Source organism: Rhincodon typus, chromosome 26 (assembly GCF_021869965.1).
Source record: "Rhincodon typus isolate 14 chromosome 26, sRhiTyp1.1, whole genome shotgun sequence".
In the NCBI taxonomy this organism is placed as follows: Eukaryota; Metazoa; Chordata; class Chondrichthyes; order Orectolobiformes; family Rhincodontidae; genus Rhincodon; species Rhincodon typus.
In genome coordinates, this window is record NC_063357.1 from 7,405,921 (window position 1) to 7,427,431 (window position 21,511).

Here is a 21,511-nt window from a genome sequence, read left to right on the forward strand (position 1 = left end):
AACAACTGCAGTCAGTCAACAAGCATTGTCTTTATCCCCACAAACAGGTCTGTTTGATTCATGTTAAAAAAACAGACAGAAGCAGTGCTCCAAACAGGAGGAGACTTCAAACAGCTGCTTTTGACAGCCCTTGAAGACCAGCCAAATTTGTCTTCTTTTGTTGCTGTATGTTTGCAAAGTGTTGCTCTTGGCATTGTAGGTATTGATTTTAGATTTATCCATCAAGGTCAATTGTTGAAGACATAACGAAACTTAAACAAGACACACCCTAAAAAGTTCTTCAGGATAACTAGACCAAAGGCCACAAAGTATATCAAGCAGTAAAAGTTGAAAAAAAAAGCTATCCATCAAATTTGGCTTATAAAACATTTCTTTGAGCAAACAGGCTGCAATATTCCACTAAATGGAGGAAGAAACAATGTTTTTGCCCAGGATTTTAGAAGCATCATGAGAGAGGGTCAGAGAGAGACACAGAATCCACACACAAAAGCCTCTACACAGGGAATAAATACAGCTTAAATTTATTACAAGGTGAATCAGTGGATTTTATTTTTACTGTGTTTAAACACAGTGCAAAACAAAAGTAATTATTAGCAACAGGATATTTACAGATAAAGAATCAGAAATTACAGTGTAGATCATCTATTCCATTATGTCTGTGCTGGTGCATGAGAGATGATGGCACATCACTACCATTGAAAGCAGTGTTCTTGAATTGCAAGATTACATTGGTCAGAATGTGCTCAGATCTTAAAATCTATCCCAACTGTCCCCAGAGGCCAAAGGGAAAAGAAATGGCCTCACGGGTGTCCCAGGAGGTTAAAGTAATGTAGTGGTGCATTTTCCAAGTCTTTCAAAAACAGTAAATCTGGAAGAAACAAAGATGCAAAATTGGACAACTTTTTTTTCTATCCAAGCCCCCAGACACTCGTCCTTTCATTGTTGTGGCAGCCTCTCACTAGGGCTCGGCCCTTGGGCAACCTCATCCAAAGCAGTTGCTTCACATTCGAGAATTTAAGCTAGCAATGGTTCACAACACTGAAGCATCAACAAGCCGTGGAAAATTCAGTCCAAAGAAATACACTTCACTGGCACTCAATCTGTTCTTCACCAACTTTCGAGTTTCTTACTTGCAGAATGGAGCAGAGAAACTTGGAATCATACAATCCCTAGTGCGGAAGCAGGCCATTCAGTCCATACCCACCCTGCAAACAGCATCCCATCCACACCCACCCCACTACTGTATCCCTGTAACGTTGCACTTACCATGGCTAATTCACCTGGTCTCCACATCCCTGGGCACTATGGGGCAATTTAGCATGGCCAATTTAGACACCCAAATGCCCTAACCTGCGCATCTTCGGACTGTGGGAGGAAACCCACGCAGACACAGGGAGAACGTGCAAACTCCACACAGACAGACGGTTGCCTGAGGGTGGCATTGAACCCGGGTCCCGAGCAGCAGCAATGCTAACCACTGAGCCACTGTGCCACCCCAAGCTTGCCAAGGCTTTGTTAACTTAACTAGGGAGGCGATGGGACTAGTGTCGTTGTAGCTAGACTAGAAATTCAGAGATAAGAACAAACAAAAAAGGAGAAACTCAGCAGGTCTGGCAGCATCTGTGGAGAGAAACAGAAAGTTAAACATAGATTTCAGTGACCCTTCATCAGAAGGAGGGGGACCTACTGAGTTTCTCCAGCAGTTTTGTTTTTGTTTCAGATCTCCAGCATCCACAGGCTTTTGTTTTATTTTTAGTAATCCAGAAACCCAGTTAGTGTCCTGGGAACAAATCCAATAAATGCAATTTATATTTTAAAAATCTGGAATTAAAAGTCTGCAGCTTGGAAAATATAGTGGAGGCAAGTTCAATTGAAGAGGGCATTGGATGGGTTTTTCAGATAGAAGAAAAAGTGGTTTGTAGGGATATAGGGAGGAAAGGCAGGAGATAAGCACTATGTAATAAAGCCAGATCAGATTGTTGAGCTAGCACAGGTGCAATGGGCTGATTAGCCTCCTTCCGTGCCATAAGTATTCGGTGATGACCATGAAGCTATTATCGATGGTTGTAAAGATCCATCTGGTTGCCTAATGTCCTGGAGGGAAAGGAAGCCGTTGTCCTTACCTGGTCAGGCCTATATGCAACTGTAGACCCACAATGGATGTGGTTAACTCTTTACTGCTCTCTGAAAGGACTCTAGCCAAGCATTCAGTTATATCCAAAAGGCAATATGGGATAGGTAATAAATACTGACCCTGGCCAGAGACACCCAAATCCCACTAATGAATGGAGAAAAACTAGAACCAGTGACCTCTCCCAGCTGGAAGCACAATGGTACGATGGCAACATGAATCTCCAAGGTAATGGATCAGCCCCAAAACAGTGGTTAGCACTGCTGCCTCACAGCATCAGAGACCCAGGTTCGATTCCACCCTCGGGTGACTGTGTGGAGTTTGCACATTCTCCCTGTGTCTGCATGGGTTTCCTCTGGTTTCCTCCCACAGTCCATAGATGTGCAGGTTAGGTGAATTGGCCATGCTAAATTGCCCATAGTGCCCAGGGATGTGCAGGCTAGGTGGATTGGTCATAGGAAATGCTCTTGGGAGGGTCAGTGTGGACTCAATGGGCCAAATGGCCTGCTCCCACACATGTAAGGATTCTATGAATCCTGACTGAGAAACATGATCACCATTCTTTTTCTATCACATCAACTCCCCCGCTCCGTGTTTTGGGAATATACTTCAGACTGCTGTAGATCACCTTGGCTCGACAAAGCCAACTACGGATGGTTTGTAAAAATGTTGCCCTTTCCTGTGTCCAGAAACACTGACCCTCACCTGGCAGCCTGGGACTTGCTGCCAAGTCACATTATTTCACATCTGTGTTTCTTCATCAGCCAAAGGGTCCATTTTCGCTTTGAATCAGTGGCTGGTGCATAACGGATACTATTCGCCTTCTCCATACCCAGCGATTTCAACACACAAGCTCGGCGGTGGCTGAAGGTTTCAAAGCTGAATTTACCGTGGTAAGCCCCGATGCCACTTTTCCCTGGCAGCAGAGAGATCAAAAACACAAAAAAAAGACTGTGGTTAAAGCACTGCCATTATCCCTCACAATGTCCCACATCTCAGTTCCCATGTATTTAAGCTGCAACTTTACCCCTTTAAAAGGCAACCAGGAAAAGATAAATTGTGAAGTAAACAGGGCTCTTTTTTTGGGGGGGCATGAAAATAGGGTTGGCGAGAAGGAAGTGAGTTCAGGTTGGGAGTTAGCTTTTCCTAAGTTTTTAGGCTTCAGATCTGCCCAGGAATTGGAAAGATCCCTGGACTCTTCCAGCACACACCTGACTGCATCATACATGATGGCAGCTCTGCAGGTCAGCGCATGGGCTGAATGGTCATAATTATTTTGGGAAGAGTAATTTGGCACGCAACAACTCATGATCCCAGCTAAAAGACACCAGAGTCCCGTTCTGCAAAATCCCCCGAACGAGGAAATACCAAACCCTGACTGCCGGGAGCAATGATGTAACCACCATCACTGCCATCATACCTTGTACTTCAGAGATTTTTCAATGGAATTGGAGATCAGTGCACAACACTTCATATGGCGTATACACAGGAATATAGAAAAACTGGAGGAACCAAACCTGCTTGCACAAGAGGCATACTCTGTGCTTTTTCCTAGAATCACATCAGATACAATTACATCCATTCAAGGGGCAATCAAAAAAGGGAGAAAGAATAGAAGACTACTGTTGTCATGTAGGAGAGCCAATATGTGCACAGCAAGCTCCCACAAATAGCATTGGCGAGAATTACCAGAGACAGTAATCTATGATATCATTCAAGGGCCATGATTTCTTGAGCAATTCTTGGGATGAGATGGTTGTTTTATGAAGAAAGGTTGAATAGATTCAATACGGATTCACGCTGGGGAGACCATGGGAAGGCAATGGCATGCCGGTAACATTAAACCTAGTGTTCTGGTCCGGTAATGTTCCAGGCATGTGAGTTCAAGTCCCACGGTGGCAGATGGTACAATTCGAGTTCAATAAATATTGGGGGTGGGGAAAGAGAAAAGAGCTGGTCAGATGGTAATAAAGGTTGATAGTTTCTAAAAGAGAAGGAAACTGTCATCTTTACCCAGCCTGGCCCACATCAACGTGGTTGACTGAGTAATAAATGCTGGCCCTGAAATGACATTCGCATCTCACGAATGAATTTAAAAAAAAAAAAACAATCTTGAGGTAGTCCACATGACAGGGTGGATGCTGAAAGAACGGCTCCCCCACGTGGGAGAGGCTAGTGCTTGTGGACAACATTTAAAAATAAGAGGTCCCCTGTTTAAAAGAGTAGAGAGGAAGAGAATTTTGCGAATAAAAAGGTCTTGAATCTGTGGAATTCTCCTCCCCAGAAAGTGTGGCCATTCAATATTTGGAGACAGAATTGAACAAATTCTAAATTGAAAGGGAATAAGAGGGTATGGCATAAATCAGAAAAGTGGAGTTCAGGCCATAAATCAGATCAGCCTATGATCTGACTGAATGGTGGTTTAGGCTAGAGGGGCCAAATGGCCCATTCTGAATTCATAACAGCAGGGAGACTATCCCTGGTATCTTTGAGAAAATGTACCCCAAAGAACGAACAAGATGGTTCTTCAACCTCCTTACCCTGGATATTACCACCAACATGAGGTTCCTACAACAGTAGAACCAGGGATCGCTTTTATCCAAGATCCCTCTCCTTTCCTCCCAATCATTTCTATTCAGTTCCACCCATCCAGCATTGACAAGAACCAAAATAAACGTTTCTGACTCACCCACACCCCCAAATGGGAGGGTGTCAACAGAGTAATGGATCAGGCAGTCATTGGCAGTTACACCACCACTGGATGTCTCTGCGATAATCCTCTGGATCAACTGCAGAGACAGAAGAGAGTGAGAGAGAGAGACACAGATAGACAGACAATGTGCAGTTCTAACTTAGTTCAATTCAGTTACTCCAGTCTCTAGGGCTGGAGGTTGCCAGGTGGGTGGTAACTCATCTCCTGACTCCCCAAGCTTGTCCACCATCTACAAGGTTCCAGTTAGCAGTGTGATGGAATACTCCAATTACCTGGAGGAGTGAAGCACCACTATTCACGAAGCCTGGTGCCATCCAGGCCAAAGCAGCCCGCATGATCCACATCCCATCCATCATGTTACCATGCATTCCTTTCACTGACACAGTGACAGCACTGTGTACCAACTACAAGAACTGCAGCAACTCTAAGGCTTCTTGGACAGTGCCAGTCAAACCTTCAACTTCTACCATCTAGAATGATAATGGGCAGCAGATACATGGAAACACCACCATCTGCAAGCTCCCCAAACCACACCTCATCTTGGTTTGCATATATAACCATGGTCCCTTCCTGGATCTCTCCATCATGCGTGTTTCAATCACAGCTGATGGCAATAATGAACAGGTCAGATCCCAGAGGGAGATCTGGCTTGATAGGCTATAAAAAAGGTTTTATTTTTCTCCTTGCTTACTGCAGAGGTCAAATCATTGACCAACGAGGCTATCAAACTTACTGCTAAACAAAAAGAACAAAGTTTAGTACTCAAAGAAAAACAAACAAAATTACATTACACTCAAGGTGATTTGAAATGGTCTCATTACAGATGTCAGGAACAAAGATTCAACCCTTTAATCCGAATGACCTTACAGATATCCAAAACTCATTGAAAAGTCTCCACTGAAGTTTTGTTCAGCTGTGATCAGTTTTTTTTCCCTGACAGATTTCTGTATTCATTCAATACTATTTTCTTCAGTTATCTTCTAGATACTAGAAAGGAAAATTGCTAACTCAGGTCACCGATTACTTAAAATGGGTTTCGTTATATCATGTCTTCATCAGCCTTGTAGGATGTCTTCCTCTTTGCTTCCAAGCAATTTGGGACTTCTCCCCTTCTACCCTGACTAATCTGGAGACTGCTAAACCTACAATACTTCTGCTGCTATTGGTAGAGTGTCTGGGCCTCTCTAGCTGCCTTGTAAAATGTAAGTCAGTAAATAGTTCCCCAGGTGGCTTACAGTCCAGTTATCTACAAGTCACGGGATTTCTTCAAATTTTCTTTTAAACTCACCTGTACAAGATGACCTTCTGACAGAACTAAAAGCTGAAAAAAAACTTCTTCCTCCACTTTAAAACCCATGTTCCCAAATAACCATGAACCTTCATCACAATGTACTACCGCGGTTAAAAAAACAACTCACGACCGTCTTCTTGGGGCAATTATGGCCAGTAATTAAATGCTAGCCTATCCAGTGATACTCATATTCAAAAGATTAAATTTAAAATATTGAACAAGTCCAAAATGTAACATTACTACTGTGAAGCATGGATAAAAATCTACCTGTTTAGATCATCATGTACAAGTCTAGAGGCAGATAAAAATTTAAGGCTGTGCCACAGAAAGCAATATTATGATAGGGAACCAGAAGTAATGTGATGGACACAGGTTTTAACAGCAAGAGGGGTAATTTCAGAGCAGAGAATGAAGACGACTGAAGGCAGGGCTGTTAACTGGCTAGGTTACATCACAACCAGCAATCATGTTGTCCATTTGGTGGAATACAGTCAAAGATTCATAAGTAATCCATCTTCCTCAGTCTTCACCGAGTGAGAGAGGAGAGAGGGAGAAAGCGAGAGCAACTGAGTTGTAGGATCAGGCTCTCTCTCAATAAGTGGTCTGATTGAGGTCAGTCATTCGTCAGATCAATTAGTGTCCAGCTTTCCCACCAAAAGAGGTTAATTCAAAGAGATTGTTTAAGTAAATACAACACCGCACTGCAGTTAGACGTTAAAGTCTGGGAGACCAACACATACAACACAAACCCGAAGCAGCAAGCCACAGAGGCAACAATCCTTACCTTTTTGTTGTGAGAGAAGACGTAGAGAGCCAAGGGCTTGTCCCTCTTATTGATGAAGTCAATGGCCTCTTCCGCGCAGTTGACCGTGACGATGGGTAGCAATGGGCCGAAGATCTCCTCCTGCATAATCCTGGAGCTGGGATCCACATCAGTCACAATTGTGGGAGCTGCCCAAACATCAACAAGAGGCTTTTTCTCAGTAACGGAGAGGACCATAGCTCAATGAAGTCTTGACCCCCCCCTCCCCCCCCCCCGTGCCCTGGTTACTGCCCACTCCTCCTGGTTTCAAACCAAGTGGTTCACAGATCTCCCTCGTGTCTCTACAGGTGGGGTTTCCCTCCACTCAGGACTTCTTGTCAGGATATCAGGAGTGGGATCTTAGGAAATCGTTCTATACCACAATCCATCCACAGACCCTATTTCCAAATTCTTTGGCACCACGTTCATGCTGAAGCCACCAATACAGGATGGACCAAATGGTCCCCCTTTCTGTGCCAAATATGACTATGTTGGCTGTAAATAAACTTTGGGAGGATGGGCAATTGTAATTGTGACAAGAAGTGACTTTTATTATTCAAAAGGGGCTACATGGGTTGTCTGTTCCATAAGAGAGAATGTGACTCATATTGCTTCATGCTGGCATTAACATACAGGTCACAGTGCTAAGGGGTTAATGATCACACTCCCCCTCTGTCTGCCTCTACAAGTACCTATGTAGAGCTCCTTTTCATCGCGCTGACCACCAAACACCACGTTCTCTCCCTCCAGCAAAGACATCAGTCTCTTAAAATGCCGCTGGTTTACAATACGTCCGTAGTCCGGGGATTTCTGGGGATCGGCTCCATAGAATTCCTGGAACAGACCAAGCAGGGATAGTCAGATAGGGAACACACTCCAATAACCATCCAGACTCCACAACATTAGGAGGTAACATCAAGTTGAGTGGACCAATAGTAAAAGAATTAGAAGAGAGGGGTCAGGAAGTGTGGACATCAGTTAAATTGTTTGGCCAAAACAAATCCATTTTCAAAGTGACATTAATGGTGGGTTGGGGGGTGGGGGGGGCCACAATGTTTTCGATAAAAGCTGCTCAGTTTCTTTTAGCGATTTCAGAATTGGAATTTTACAGTAAAATGCTAGAAGTTAAATTTAATAAACTGGTAGCAGAAAAAAAGATAACCACAAGGCTGTTTTGATTGCATAAAAACCCAACATTTTCCTTTATTCACTTGTGGGACATGGGCGGTGCTGACTGGCCAGCATTTATTACCCGTCCCTAGTTGCCCTGGTTCACTAATGCCCTCCATGTGAGTGGGGAACAGGCCATCGTCACCCAGTGTGGGTCTACACAGGACTCCAGACACACACCGATGAAGCGGAGTTTAAACTGCCCCTGAACAAGCGGTGCCCATTGTGAGAAAGCTGTTACCAATGGTTCAAGAGGGAAATACAACTTCAATTTCTCAAAAGGCATCTTGGGATTGCCAATAAATGCCACCAGTTCCAGTCATGCCCACAACTGGGGACTGAATTTTAAACAAAAACTAAAAGCTGCATCGATCCCACATCTCCACTGCTCCGTTCAAAGAATCTCATTTCCATTCAGATTCCTCGAGTTATAGGACTGGGTGTGTAACTGCTGCTCATCTCCATGGCGACAACACCAGATGTACGCGATACAGGAACACCCCAGAGTGGGAGTAGGCCTTTCGGCCCTTCGAGTCTGCTCCGCCATTCAGTAAAATCATGGCCCATCTGATCGTTGTCTCAACAGCACTTTTCTGCCTGCTCCCCACAACCTTCAACAAATTGATAGACATTTCCAAACTTGGGGCTCTCTTCATTCAGACAGAGATTATGGATCAAATCTGACGGGGGTCGAAGGTCAAGAAAGAGGGAACATTAGAATCAAGTTAAATGTAACCACGAATGAGAGAGAGCCGGAGAAAATGATTATTTGACACAGGTGGCTCTGAGACCATATACAAACCAGTGGAGTTAGTGACAGTCAGAAACTTCAACAATTAGGAGGAGATTCAACAAGTGATTGTGTGGAAACAGAGGGATAAAAGGAGAAGAGGTAAGACACGTGGGATAAGAATTCCCATGGAGGATAAACCCAACACTGACCTGCTGAACCTACTGGTGCTGTAATTGTGAGATACAGTACATCAAGAACTGGCTGAACACCACAGCTGCTGCAGCATGAAGCCAGCGCAGAGATTAACCTCTCGACCACAGGACTGGCACAGCTCATGGGCTTCAGCGATTGGGGAGAATCACAGCAAAGGCAACTCGCTTCAGAGGATAATCCCACCCACCCCAGAACTGGGCTTTCCTCTTTCAGGGGCTGTCTCTCCCACTGCTGCTCCCACCATTTCTCTCCTTATGGAGAGAATGACAGTTCCTGCTTTCTAAACTCACAGAGACAGCAGAGCCAATCTTCTTCACCACTTCATCCTGGATACTGTTATTACACAGGATGTAATCTGGAGCGATGCAGGTCTGACCACTGTTTGTGTACCGTCCCCATGCAATACGTCTGCAAAGAATAAATAAGAAACTTGTTCAAGGTTTAGGTTTGCAAAATTCAATTTTCACAATTTGCTCCTCCACACAGCAGAACTTTACAGCAAATTGCCTAATCCTATTAATCTCACTCTCCCCATGTCCCACTATGGAAACCATGCTGGAGTGTGAGGTGGTCCAGAATAGAACCTGGAGAGTTGCTATATGTTTGGATAGAGTGGAACTCCATCTACACTTGTTGTCAATGTGCCGCAAACCCACACTCGGATCCCAGCCCGCTGCAGCAATGCGACACTGCCGACCCTCAAACCAACCTGCAGGCCACATCCAGGTCACAGTCACCATCAACGTAACATGGACTTTTCCCGCCAAGCTCCAGGGTCACAGGGGTCAGATGTTTGGCTGCAGCCTCCATAACGATCCTGCCAACGTTGGTACTGCCCGTGTACAGGATGTGATCAAACTGCTGTTTCAACACCTCCGTTGTCTCTTCAACCCCTCCGTTAACGACAGGGTAAAGATCCTGGGCAAAAAGGAAGGTGATTGGAAAGGGCAAGAAAAATAACTATTTATCCTGCCTCAAAAAGATCAAATGATTATACAAACAATTTCTCAAAAAAGAGCTTTTGTAGGAACTGGAGTAGGCCATTCAGCCCCTCAATTTTATTCCATCAGTCAGTCACAGCATGTTTGATCTGTATGTCAATGCCAAATGTACAGGACAGACATTAAGTAGCTACACATGCACAAACAACAACAAAAACATAGGTTGCTGGAAAAGCACAGCAGGTCTGGCAGTATGTGAAGAAAAAAAAAAGGAGAATTTCAGGGGAAGGGTCACTGGACCCAAAACGTTAACTCCTGATTTTTTTCTTCACAGATACTGCCAGACCGGATGAGCTTTTCCAGCAACTTCTGTTTTTTTGTTCCTGATTTACAGCATCACAGTTCTTTCAGTTTTTTGGCTATACATTCGCACCCACCTTTTCTGTAAAGCACAAAAACTTAAGTTTAACAGAAACAAAATGGAAAATCTAGGAACATCCCCTGCAGTAAACCGGTTACTGGTCTATTAACACAGATAGCACGAACTCAAAGCCCAAGTCTGAACAAAGCACAAAGAATAGTACAGCACAGGAACAGGCCCTTTGGCCCAACAAGCCTGCGCCAACTCATAACTTCCTAAAATAAAAACCTTTTGCCTGTATGCTGTCCATGTCCCTCTATTCCCTGCCTATTCAGACAATGTTAAAGTGGCATCTTGACAGATCTCTCCTCTGGCAGTGAATTCCAGTCACTTGCCATCCTTATTTTTTTCAATAAAATTGCCTCTCATCTCCTTTGAAATTTTCCCCCTTTTACCTTCAACCCGTGCCCCCTAGTAATTGACATTCCTACCCTGGGAAAAAGACTCACTATCCATGTCTCTCAACTTTGTAAACCTCTATCTGGTTGCCCCTACAGCCTCTGAAATCCAAGCGAAAATATAAGTGGTTTGGCAGTGGTAGGACGTTTCTGGGGTCTGTTTGTAGGAAAAATAAAAATGTGGAAATAAAAGGGAGGCATCTGGAATAAAAAGCAACCTTAAAAAGATGTAAATCATGTCAGCTTATTGGTGCGACTATGAGATTCCAGTCACAGATCAGATTGGTCAATTCCGAAGAAGGGTCCCGATCTGAAATGTCAACTTTCTTGCTCCTCTGATTCTGCCTGGCCCTGCTGTGTTCCACAGTGCTCCACACTTATCTCTGACTCCAGCATTGTCAGTTCTTACTATCTCTCAGCTTGGTCAATGCTGTCTGAAGTAGGCCAGTTGTATTAAGTTGCTACTAAACCAGTTCAAAGATTATGTGCATTTAGACAGCACCTTTCACATTCAGAGGGTGCCCCAAAGCACTTTACAGTTAATTAAGAGTTGTTAAAAAAGGCAGCTGCCAATTTGCCTCCAGCAAGCTTCCACAAACAGCAATGTTACAATGATCAAGCAACCTGCTTCTACTGGATGTTAGTCAGAGGCAAAAAGTTTGACCAAGACACTATGGAACACTTACTGGCTCTTGTTTGATGAGCCACAAGATCTTTTTCAATACTGCAGTGAGTAACTCACCTCCTGACTCCCCAAAGTCTGTCCACCATCTACAAGGCACAAGTCAGGAGTGTGATGGAATACTCCCCACTTGCCTGGATGGGTGTAGCCCCAACAACACTCAAAAAGCTCGACATCATCCAAGACAAAGCAGCCCACTTGATTGGCACCACATCCACAAGCATCCACTCCCTCCACCACCAAAGGCCATTGCACACTGCTGCTACTATCTACAAGATGCACTGCAGAAATTCAAGGATCCTCAGACAGCACCTTCTAAAACCCACAACTACTTTTCCATCTAGAAGGAGAAGGGCAGCCGATGCATGAGAACACCACCCCCTTAACGTGCCCCTCTGAGCCAGTTACCATCCTGACTTGGAAAAATAATCACTATTCCTTCACTGTCGCTGGGTCAAAACCCTACTGGCCCTTACAATGAGTTTAATGGAATCACAGTTGCATTCACCTTTAATAGCAGCAAGTGCAGGGGAGATGTTAAATTCAAAAGACTGGCGACATTGGTGGAAACACAAGGTAAATTGATGAGATCGCATAACGCCAGTGCTGAGTAGTCCACACCCACCTTGTCCAAGTATTGAGGGAGGAGCTCCCCCAGTAACTGGGCTGTATTCTCACTCACTTCCGATGGCTTTAGGACTGCTGCGTTTCCTGGGAAACAGGATTGTAACACAAGAACAATCACTGGCAACTGGATAATAGTCCACAGTAACAAGTGCAGAAACAGAACATTCAACCTAACCTATCAGGGCCAGTGTTTAGGTTCCATACTGACGTCCATCCACCCAGCCTTCAAAAATCCATCAACATTTCCTTCTATTAGTTTTCCCATTGTGCACTTGGGTAAATGCCTGTTAAATGTGACTGTGGCATACAAAACAAACCAGCATAGGCTCAAAATTTGGAGTCTCCAGACTATCATCAGAATAGTTGTGGAGGAGTAAAGGCCATTCAACCCATTACAGTTCATGATACAAGCATCCAAACCCTCCCAAAGTAACATTGCAAGTTACCTCAATGTCTCTGTGCACAATTCTGGGGGATTACTAATTCATGTTCATAGCTGGGTTACTGAGGTCATTGCCATAGAGACATACAGCATGGAAACAGACCCTTCTGTCCAACTCGTCCATGCTGACCAGATATCCTAAATAAATCTAGTCCCATTTGCCAGCATTTGGCTCATATCCCTCTAAACCCTTCCTATTCATATACCCAGCCAGATGCCTTTTAGATGTTGTAATTGTACCAACCGCCACCACTTCCTCTGGCAGCTCGTTCCATACACACACCACCCTCTGCATGAAAAAGTTGCCCCTTATGTCCCTTTTAAATCTTTCCCCTCATCTTAAAACCTACGCCTTCTAGTTTTGGACTCCCCTACCCTGGGCAAAAAGACCTGACTATTCACCCTATCCATGCACCTCTTGATTTTATAAACCTCTACGGTCACCCCTCAGCCTCCGACACTGCAGGGAAAATAGCCCCAGTCCATTCAGCTTCTCCCTCTTGAAGAAACCCTCCAATCCCAGCAACATCCTTCAAAGTGTTCAGAAAAGATTTGCAAGTTTGAGAACATCTTTTGTTGGATGAGGATGACTCCATATTCAACCACACTTGTGTCAATCCCCCAGTTGGAGATTTAGTGAATCCAGATGTTGGCCTGGAGTGTGCAGTGAAGGAAAAAAAGCCAACCTTTCCGCTCCCAGTCACTATCCAGAGTCATGCTGACTGTAAATGCACGGATTTTCTTGTGTGCGGGGAGAAGGGTGGCTGTGGAAGGCAGAACCCCATTCAGTTTTAACGCTACCCACAAATCAAGCAAAAACTTGACTAGGACACATAAGACAGCAACTGGGAAAACTCAAAGGAAGAAGTAAGCCTTTGAAAAAGAAAATTCCATGTTACAGATTCTCAATTGTGATCTTTCTGGCAGAGATTGGGAGATAATTAATGAAGAGTTTACCTGCTGCAATTGCCCCAATTAGAGGCTGGACAATAAGAGCCAAAGGATAGTTCCAGGCCCCTATGATAAGAACCACCCCAAGAGGCTCTCGATGGATATAAACATCATCCATTAATGTCATCATACTCTTCGACACGTACTTTGGAGCAGTCCACTCCGGTAGGTTGGTGATGGCCAGAGAAATCTCATTCAGAATGCCGGCAATTTCAAAGATCTCCACATCAAATACACTCTGAAAATTCCAAAATTAAAAAGAGAGAGAGAAACAATTTTTTAAAAAGTGTCTTTTGCCTTCATCCTCCGTCCCTGTTCAAGGCATTGCGACTTCTGTTGTGGCATTCATGATTACCTTCTCAAAACTAAAATGAGAGAGTCTGACCGCCCTGGAGAGATATTCACTAGTACATACAGCATTGCAGGCCAGCGCAGTGTAGTCAGCAACAGGATTCATAGAATCACAGAACCCCTGCAGTGTGGAAGCAGGCCATTTTGCCCATTTAAGTCCACACTGACAATCTGAAGGGCATTCCACCCAGACACACCCCCTACCCTATCCCTGTAATCCTGTATTTCCCATGGTTAATTCACCCAGCCTGCACATCTCTGGACACAGTGGGCAATTTAGCACGGCCAATCCACCTAAGCTGCACATTCTTGGACTGTGGGAGGAAATCGGAGCCCCTGGAGGAAATCCACACAGACATGGTAAAAGAATGTCTATGTGGAGTTTGCACAGTCGCCCAAGGCTGGAATTGAACCCGGGTCCCTGGCGCTGTGAGGCAGCAGTGTTAACCACTGAGCCACCGTGCTGCCTTTGATTGCCCAGAGGAACAGCCAAATTGCCAGCAAACCATGGAGTTACTGGGACAAGGACATATCAGGTGGTGTGGTTGAGCACAGCTACAGAAGTACAGTGATAAATGCAGAGGTTACATTTTACATGGTGGGCTATTTCAAATCTCAGTTTTTCCCCCTATAGGTTTGGGGAAGTGGATGTGAGGAACTGGGGGATGGTCTAATAATTGAAGACGGTTATCTCTTTGTAAGGAACTACAATGGGTTTGGGTGAAGGATGCAGAGAGAAGAGTGACAAATCAGTCATATCTTCAGTTTTGTCCCATGCTTGCACTGAGTTAGCTAAACACAGCCAGGGTGAAACGTCAGGAAGAAATAATTGCCCTGTGAACGAGTGGGAGGCTGAAGAGGTCTGCTCTGGTTTCTAGCCTCGATTACTAGATGAAAGCTGATCCTTCTTCCCCGACCCTGCCCACAACATCCAACCTCGTGGGTCAAACAAGCTGGCAGGCTATTGTCTAAGTTCATGGGTAGAATGGCTACTTAAATGTGAAACTGAAAACTGGCCAGTCCCTGGGGAACTCTACTGTAACACCTTTCCAGTTGGCTAATTGAAAATGACTTTGTGAGTGTGGTGGGAGTTGGGAGTTTGTGATGAATTAAGAGCTGAATTTTGAAAAGCAATTGTTAGAGAGTGAGTGTTTAAGTTCTGCGTAATTCTTTTTCATAAATACTAGTGGCTGGATTTACTGTCCTGGAATGAGAGCTTAAATACCACGTTAAATGCTACTGAGACAGAGAGCAAGTTTGTTCTTCAGTCTTTACCACACCAGCTGATCTTCATTACATTGATGTAAGCATGCAAAGTAGGAGGCGGCTGTTCGGTCCCTCAAACCTGCTGATATTTCATAAAATCATGGCAGATCTGACTACCCTACATCATTGTCCATCCCCAATGACCTTTTACCCCCTCACAAATCTATCTACCACTTCCTTAAAATTACAATAGCACTGATCAAAACGTCATCCAAAGACAATGTTGAATGAATGACTGACAGGCACAACCATTCTCCCTTCCCCACATCAATCTCAATTACAGCAGACAGACTGGATTCACCGTCAAATGAATTATCAGGTGAGTGAGGGTGTCTCCTCTAATTATCATGAGAGATGTGGGAACCACTAAATCTCTCCTGCTTCATTGGGGTAACCATCCAATAAATCAGTCTGAAGATGGGCAAACCAATAATTAAAGTATTTACACTGGAAGACTGAGATAGCAATCAGCCTGTAGACTGCTACACTTTCTCCCTTCACTCCACCCCAAGGAAAATAAACAAGTTAAAATAAAAAGGAGGATACTAAATTAACAGTTCAAAATTTAGGATTTTTTTGAAAGCATGAATATGGTATTTCAGGCAGGAAAAGTGAAAGGCTGTGTGGAATCTAGTTAAGATGTTGAATTATTTTTAAAAAATTTATTCATGAGATTTGGACATCACCGGCCAGCCCATTTATTGCCGTCCCCAAAGGTCAACCACACTTTTGGGTATGGAGTCACATGTTGGTCAGACCAGAGGAGGATCAGCAGATTTCCTTCCCTAAAGCACATTCACAAAGGCTTTCCCCTCCCCCCTCAACCCCTCAGTCAACAGCAGGTACTTGGTCAAACGTAGGCTAGCTTTCTGGTCCTGATTTTTATTGAATTCAAGTTTCACCACCTTATTAGCTTGGAGTTCTGGATTTCCAGTCCAGTAAGAATACCACTGCGTCCCCCCCAAGCATGTCAAGAGCATTGTTTCACACCTTGTGCAAGTCTTTTTTGAGTGCCACTGAGAATTCCTCTTTTTTCTCATCGATCATTCTCTCCAGCGCCTTCAATTGCTGGATGCGAAATTCCAGAGGCCGGGATTTTCCCTGATTGTAGGCAGCTCTCGCAGTAGCTACAACAAGCTGGATCCCTTCCATGATGGGTGAACCTGCTAAGGGACACAAAAATCAATGGTAAATTGCCTCAGGCATAGAAAAGCACCCAAGGTGCAAATAAAATGTAGAGAACCTATTGTGTAGGTGAATGGTCAATCCTATTAGATGAATGTTTAGTTTGGTTGGTGCTTCAAGAAGTGGCCATTCCATACATGGGATGAAGTAGGTATTGCTGGGCATTTTCAATTAGCTGAGCGCCAAATGTGAGCATGGTCCAAGAGTCTCCGAAACAGGAAATGCATCATAGATCAGTCAGCATCCAGCAAGGCCAACAACAGCTTAACATTCCAGCTCTAACCCTTCATCATAACCAGACAGATCCATTGGCGATGTTCAAAATCATCATGGTTTTGAACACAGTCAAAGGAGAGGGAACTGTTCCCACTGACAAAGGGATCAAGGACAAGAGGGCACAGATCTAAAGTAATTGGCAAATGCAGCCAGTTGATAAACATTTTTTAACATGGCAAATGGTAAAGGTCTGGTTCGATGTTATTTAAAAAGAATGTGCAGGGTTACAAAGAGAAGGTAAGGGTATTGGCACAGGTAAATTGCTGGTTTTGGAGAGCCAGCACAGATAATGGACTGAATAGCCTCATTCTACATTAACAGTTCTGTGATATGCCCTCATCCAAAGAAATCAAGTTCAATGTAGTCAGAGCTCTTCCTCTACCACTGCCTTCTCTATGATTTTTTCCCCTGAAAAAGTACAGCTTTAGGAAGGAAATTAAGCTGGAGAGGATTCAGAAGAGATTTACCAGGACGTTGCTGGGTATGGAAGGTTTGAGTTATTAAGAAAGGCCGGGACTTTGTTCACTGGAGCGTAGGAGGTTGAGAGGCGACCTTGTACAAGTTCAAAAAATAACGAGGGGCATAGATAGAGTTAGTGGTAGTTGTCTTTTTCCTAGGCTGGGGGATTTCAAGACTAAGGGGCACATTTTTCAGGTGAGAGGAGAGAGATTTAAAGAAGACACAAGGGACAATTTGTTCTTAAAAACAGAGGGTGGTTCATGGATGGAATGAACTTCCAGAGGAAGTCGTGGATGCAGGTACACTTACAACATTTAAAAGACATTTGGATAAATACATGTATAGGAAAGGTTTGGAGGGATATGGACCAGGAACAGGCAGGACTCGTTTAGTTTGGAATTATGGTCAGCATGGACTAGTTGGATCGAAGGGTCTGTTTCTGTGCTGTATGACTATGAAAACTCCCCTTACAGCTGCTGTGTTAATTTGACTCTAGTCTCCAGCCTGCTCATGTTTCCAAATCTCTCATTGGGAAAAAAATCAAAAGATTAGAGAGAGAGTTTTCAGTCATATTAGCATTTATATTCCACTTCCCCTTCTTACTTGGAAGAGGAATTGCCCAATTCTCTTACTTCCTGTCCCAACATTAAATTTTTCTTCAACAACCAAGTCTCTTGCTGGTTTAGGACATTCTATACCAATTAGGCAAATGCAAACAGATTTCACAGTGATGCTTGGTAAAATAGCTGGTTATGTTGGTTAAAATTGCATGGCATGAATCAAAGTCCATTATAAAACAGGAGATTCTGGAAAACATCTTTCTTCTCCCAAGTCGTGCAAATCCAGTTTCTCTGCTCTTACACCACCCTTTCTGCCCAATTAGGGAGGACAATATCTATAGAACATAAATCCATGGGGGTTTGTTTAAGCACAAAACAAAGCGATCAAACTGCCAACAAAAGGATGATGTCATGGGTAAGCATAGCTGGTCTGTATTCACACATGCAGTTTGTCACATAGCCCATGTTAGTGGACATAAAACCAATTGTAAAATTAGAAAGCATGATTTAGAATAAACCAGGTGGAACAGAAAGACAAGCTTTAGTAGAAAGTGGGAGGTCAGCGTAAAGTAAATAAAATAAAAACTCAATGCAGTGAATTCAGCCAACCACTTTTCTTTAAATTTGGGTATCGGAAGTGGAGCAGCATTTATTGCCCATCCTTGGATGCCCCTTGAGAAGATGGTGATGAGCTGTCTTTTTGAACCACTGCAGTCCACTTATATTCACAGGGCACAAAACGCCTTTCGGCACATTGAATCTGCACTGACAACTACTACCAGAACTGCTTGGTTTTGGTAGACCTGGAGAAAGTGTATTTGAGAGACATGATCCCTGCTGCTTGTGCACATACACTAACAGCATCCTCACATTCAGCTGAAAGAGGTTAAAAAAGATTGGCTGTACATTTTTTTTTAATACTATGGTGATTAGTTACTTAGTACTTCTGACAGTAAGTATCCAAAGCTATATGTGTATACTTAGTGAAGGTTTGAAATACACATTAATGTAATTCTACAAGTGGAGAGTTTAATTAAGTTTAGCTGTTTATTGGATTTAATAAGGGATATGCACCAAATCAAAGTATCTAATTGACTCAAGCCATCTAAATGTTTTTCAATGTATTTTCCAAAAATAAAAAATGAATGAAGGTTTCACCAAGGCAACTCAGCAAGAACTCAGTAGGATTGGGAGCATTCAGTAGGCAGATGACCTGACAGTTTCTAATTCACAGTTCCTCTGTTAAGAAGTCAATATAATTTCCACATCAAAATATAGAACAAAAAAGACACCATTGCAAGGGATGCCATTAAAAAAATGATATAAATAAACAAAGAACTGCTGGAATTTGTTGTATTGTAAGTGATAGGTACAGGCAAGCTGAAAATTGTATGTTTTGTTTGACCACATTTTTAATCCAAAGTGTTAAACTGCAAGGAAAAGAAACATCGGACACCACATTTTCTACAAATCCATTAGCATTAAGCATAGACAGAACAAAAAAAATTTCTCTTGATAATTGAAAATGTAAACAATGACAGATTCTAAGATAACTTTGACTCTTCCAGCCTGTGGCACCAGTTCAGCAATTTGTTGAAATCATGATTTAAAAAAAGTGTTCCCTATCCCATCTGAAAGCCACATACTCCCCTTCAGCACAGACTCTGGGTTAATTTTTCAAATACATATTTTAAAAAAATCCAGGCAAGTTCTCTCCAACCAATTAGGTAATCAAAACTAACTCCAATGTTCGATTGGCCTCAATAAAATGTTCCAAACTACGTTTTGCAAGAAGTTCTCTGTTCCTGCTGTAAAGTTTCAACTCTTGCTTGGAGGAGTTGAGGATAAGTATTCATTGCACAAGAGGAAAGCTTGTTTCAGAGATATCCAGGAACAAAGATCACATTCTGATATCTAATATCAATGCAGTCTTAAATCAACTTTGTCAGAAGTCGCACGACACTAGGTTATAGTCCAACAGGTTCATTTGAAATTTATAACTTTGAGCGATGCACCTTAAATCAGTTGGCTCCGAAAGCTTATGATGTCAAACAAACCTGTTGGACCATAACCTGGTGTCATGTGACTTCAGACTTTATCCACCCCAGTCCAATATCAGCACCTCCACATCTTAATCAACTTGAAAAATCGAGACTCCCTAGTCCTCCTTAAACTACTTTGTTGAAATAAACTGTCGACTCAGTCTAATCTCTTCATCAAGGCTGCCACAAGTCCATAGGTACTTTTAATTAACTTGTTTGGACATGTTAGAAAATACTTCTGGAGCAGATGGGACTTGAACCTGGGCTTTTTATGCCAGAGGTAGGGACACTACAACTGCACCACACGTGCCCAAGCATACACTTCTAAAACAGCTGCAACACAGAGGGTTGAGGAGCTAGGGAGGGTCTGCAGTAACCAGGAGGATCAGGGAGGTGCTGGTTCCGGTAGTAGCTTGTCTGGCAATGCAGAACTACTGCAACTAACAAGCTATAAACTCTTTCCTGTTTTAAAATTCAAAAGTTTTTTTGAAAAAAGTATTTAGTAACATAGGAATTTAGCAAAGTAAACTAGTTCAACTTAGAGGATTTAATGTTTAAAAACTTTGTTATTTCTCCTAGTGATAGAGAATGTAACTGGAGTTTTAGCATAATATTTCCCTTAAAAGCAACAAATTTCAGAATGCATCCGCAACTTTAAATGAGGACTTTCTTCGATAAGATGTCCCAAGGTGCTTCACAGGAGTAACTACCAAGCTAAATGTGACACAGTGCCACATGAGGAGACATTAGGACACAGATGCTTGACAGCACCACCCACTTGCAATTTCCCCTCCAAGTGACACCCAATTCAATTTGGAAATTATAATCGCCATTCCTTTACAATCAACAGGCTAAAACCCTGGAACTCCTGTCCTAACAGCACATAAACGGTGGTGGTTCACATTCTTGAAGGGCAATTAGGGATGGGCAATGAACATTGGTGTTCAGTTGAGGCACTCTGGGGGCTCTGTATCATTAAGTATTTGGACAAAAATCACATGGGAATAAGAAAGGAGATTGGTGCTAGGTAACAATGCTCATTTAATAAACCCGTAATGGTATGATGGTCTCCCTCTGCATTGTAACACTCCTGTGATTCTGTGAGAATTAGGACAGGTTTTGGTTGAAGTGGTATGCTTGAAGGAACGTGTTAAGAAATAAATGAGAAGAAGTTCAGAAAAGGAATCCCAGAACACAAAGGTCAACATAGCGAAAGACTGATGGTCGCAGCACTAACGCTGGGGGAACTCAGGGCTGAGAAGGTCCTAAAGATTTGTAGGGCTGGAGAAAGTGACAGAGGAAGAGGTAGGTAATTTGAAAACTATTGATGAGATGTTTTTTAAAACCTAGACAAGCCAAACTAAGTTTGAGTCGAATGAGGGACACAAAAGAGTTAAATAAAAAATTTTAAGAAAGCATTATTGCGAGACATGCGGTAACATTGAGAAATACCAAGAAAAACAGGACACCATCTCTTGGTTTTGACGCCAAGCCCTGTCATCTGAACCTCATCAGAAACAGGAGTATATTGTACAGCTCAACTCTGCTCCACCATTCAATAGAAAGTCGATAAACTCGGAGACCTTATCGTAGTGGATGTTCTGACAATCAAAAAACAAAAATCTCGTCAAGTTGATCTGGGTGAGACATTGGAAAAACAGACTCAGAAGTCTTTAGTGTGCAAACCATCTTCTCCATAAATAGAAAATACTGCGGATGCTGGAAAACTCAGAAATTGCTGGATAAATTCAACAGGTTCCTGACAGCATCCGTGGAGACAGAAACAAAGCAAACGTTTCTGATAATGAGACACAACAAGGTGCAGGGCTGGATGAACACAGCAGGCCAAGCAGCATC

The 21,511-nt window shown here is 43.1% G+C and overlaps 1 protein-coding gene across 2 annotated transcripts; it reads right to left on the reverse strand.

Annotated features, from left to right (window-relative positions):
• Positions 1-520: 520 nt before the first annotated feature.
• On the reverse strand, positions 521-21,218 carry LOC109928755 (aldehyde dehydrogenase, dimeric NADP-preferring-like). Of its 2 annotated transcripts, none has more exons than XM_048612697.1 (10): positions 21,107-21,218; positions 16,123-16,298; positions 13,522-13,753; positions 12,004-12,206; positions 9,763-9,971; positions 9,344-9,461; positions 7,630-7,771; positions 6,920-7,086; positions 4,821-4,920; positions 521-3,047 (listed from the first exon to the last, which is right to left on the reverse strand). In XM_048612697.1, exons 1-10 carry the CDS (start codon positions 21,153-21,155, stop codon positions 2,863-2,865), a joined length of 1,581 nt encoding a protein of 526 aa, XP_048468654.1. In that variant the 5' UTR covers positions 21,156-21,218; the 3' UTR covers positions 521-2,862. The 2 variants fall into 2 exon arrangements, with proteins under 2 accessions (XP_048468654.1, XP_048468655.1); XM_048612698.1 differs by having other exon boundaries at positions 12,121-12,206; positions 21,107-21,211.
• Between the last annotated feature and the right edge of the window lie 293 nt (positions 21,219-21,511).

Bases quoted from the DNA above. Each gene is read 5' to 3' on its own strand.
- LOC109928755 (XM_048612697.1), bottom strand. From the start codon at position 21,155: ATGACAGGGCTTGGCGTCAAAACCAAGAGATGGTGTCCTGTTTTTCTT. The intron at 13,754-16,122 runs GTGTGAAACAAT...TGGAATTTTCAG, and splicing joins TCAAAAAAGACTTGCACAAG to AGTGTATTTGATGTGGAGAT. The intron at 7,087-7,629 runs GTACTTGTAGAG...ATGTTTGGGCAG, and splicing joins TGAAAAGGAGCTCTACATAG to CTCCCACAATTGTGACTGAT.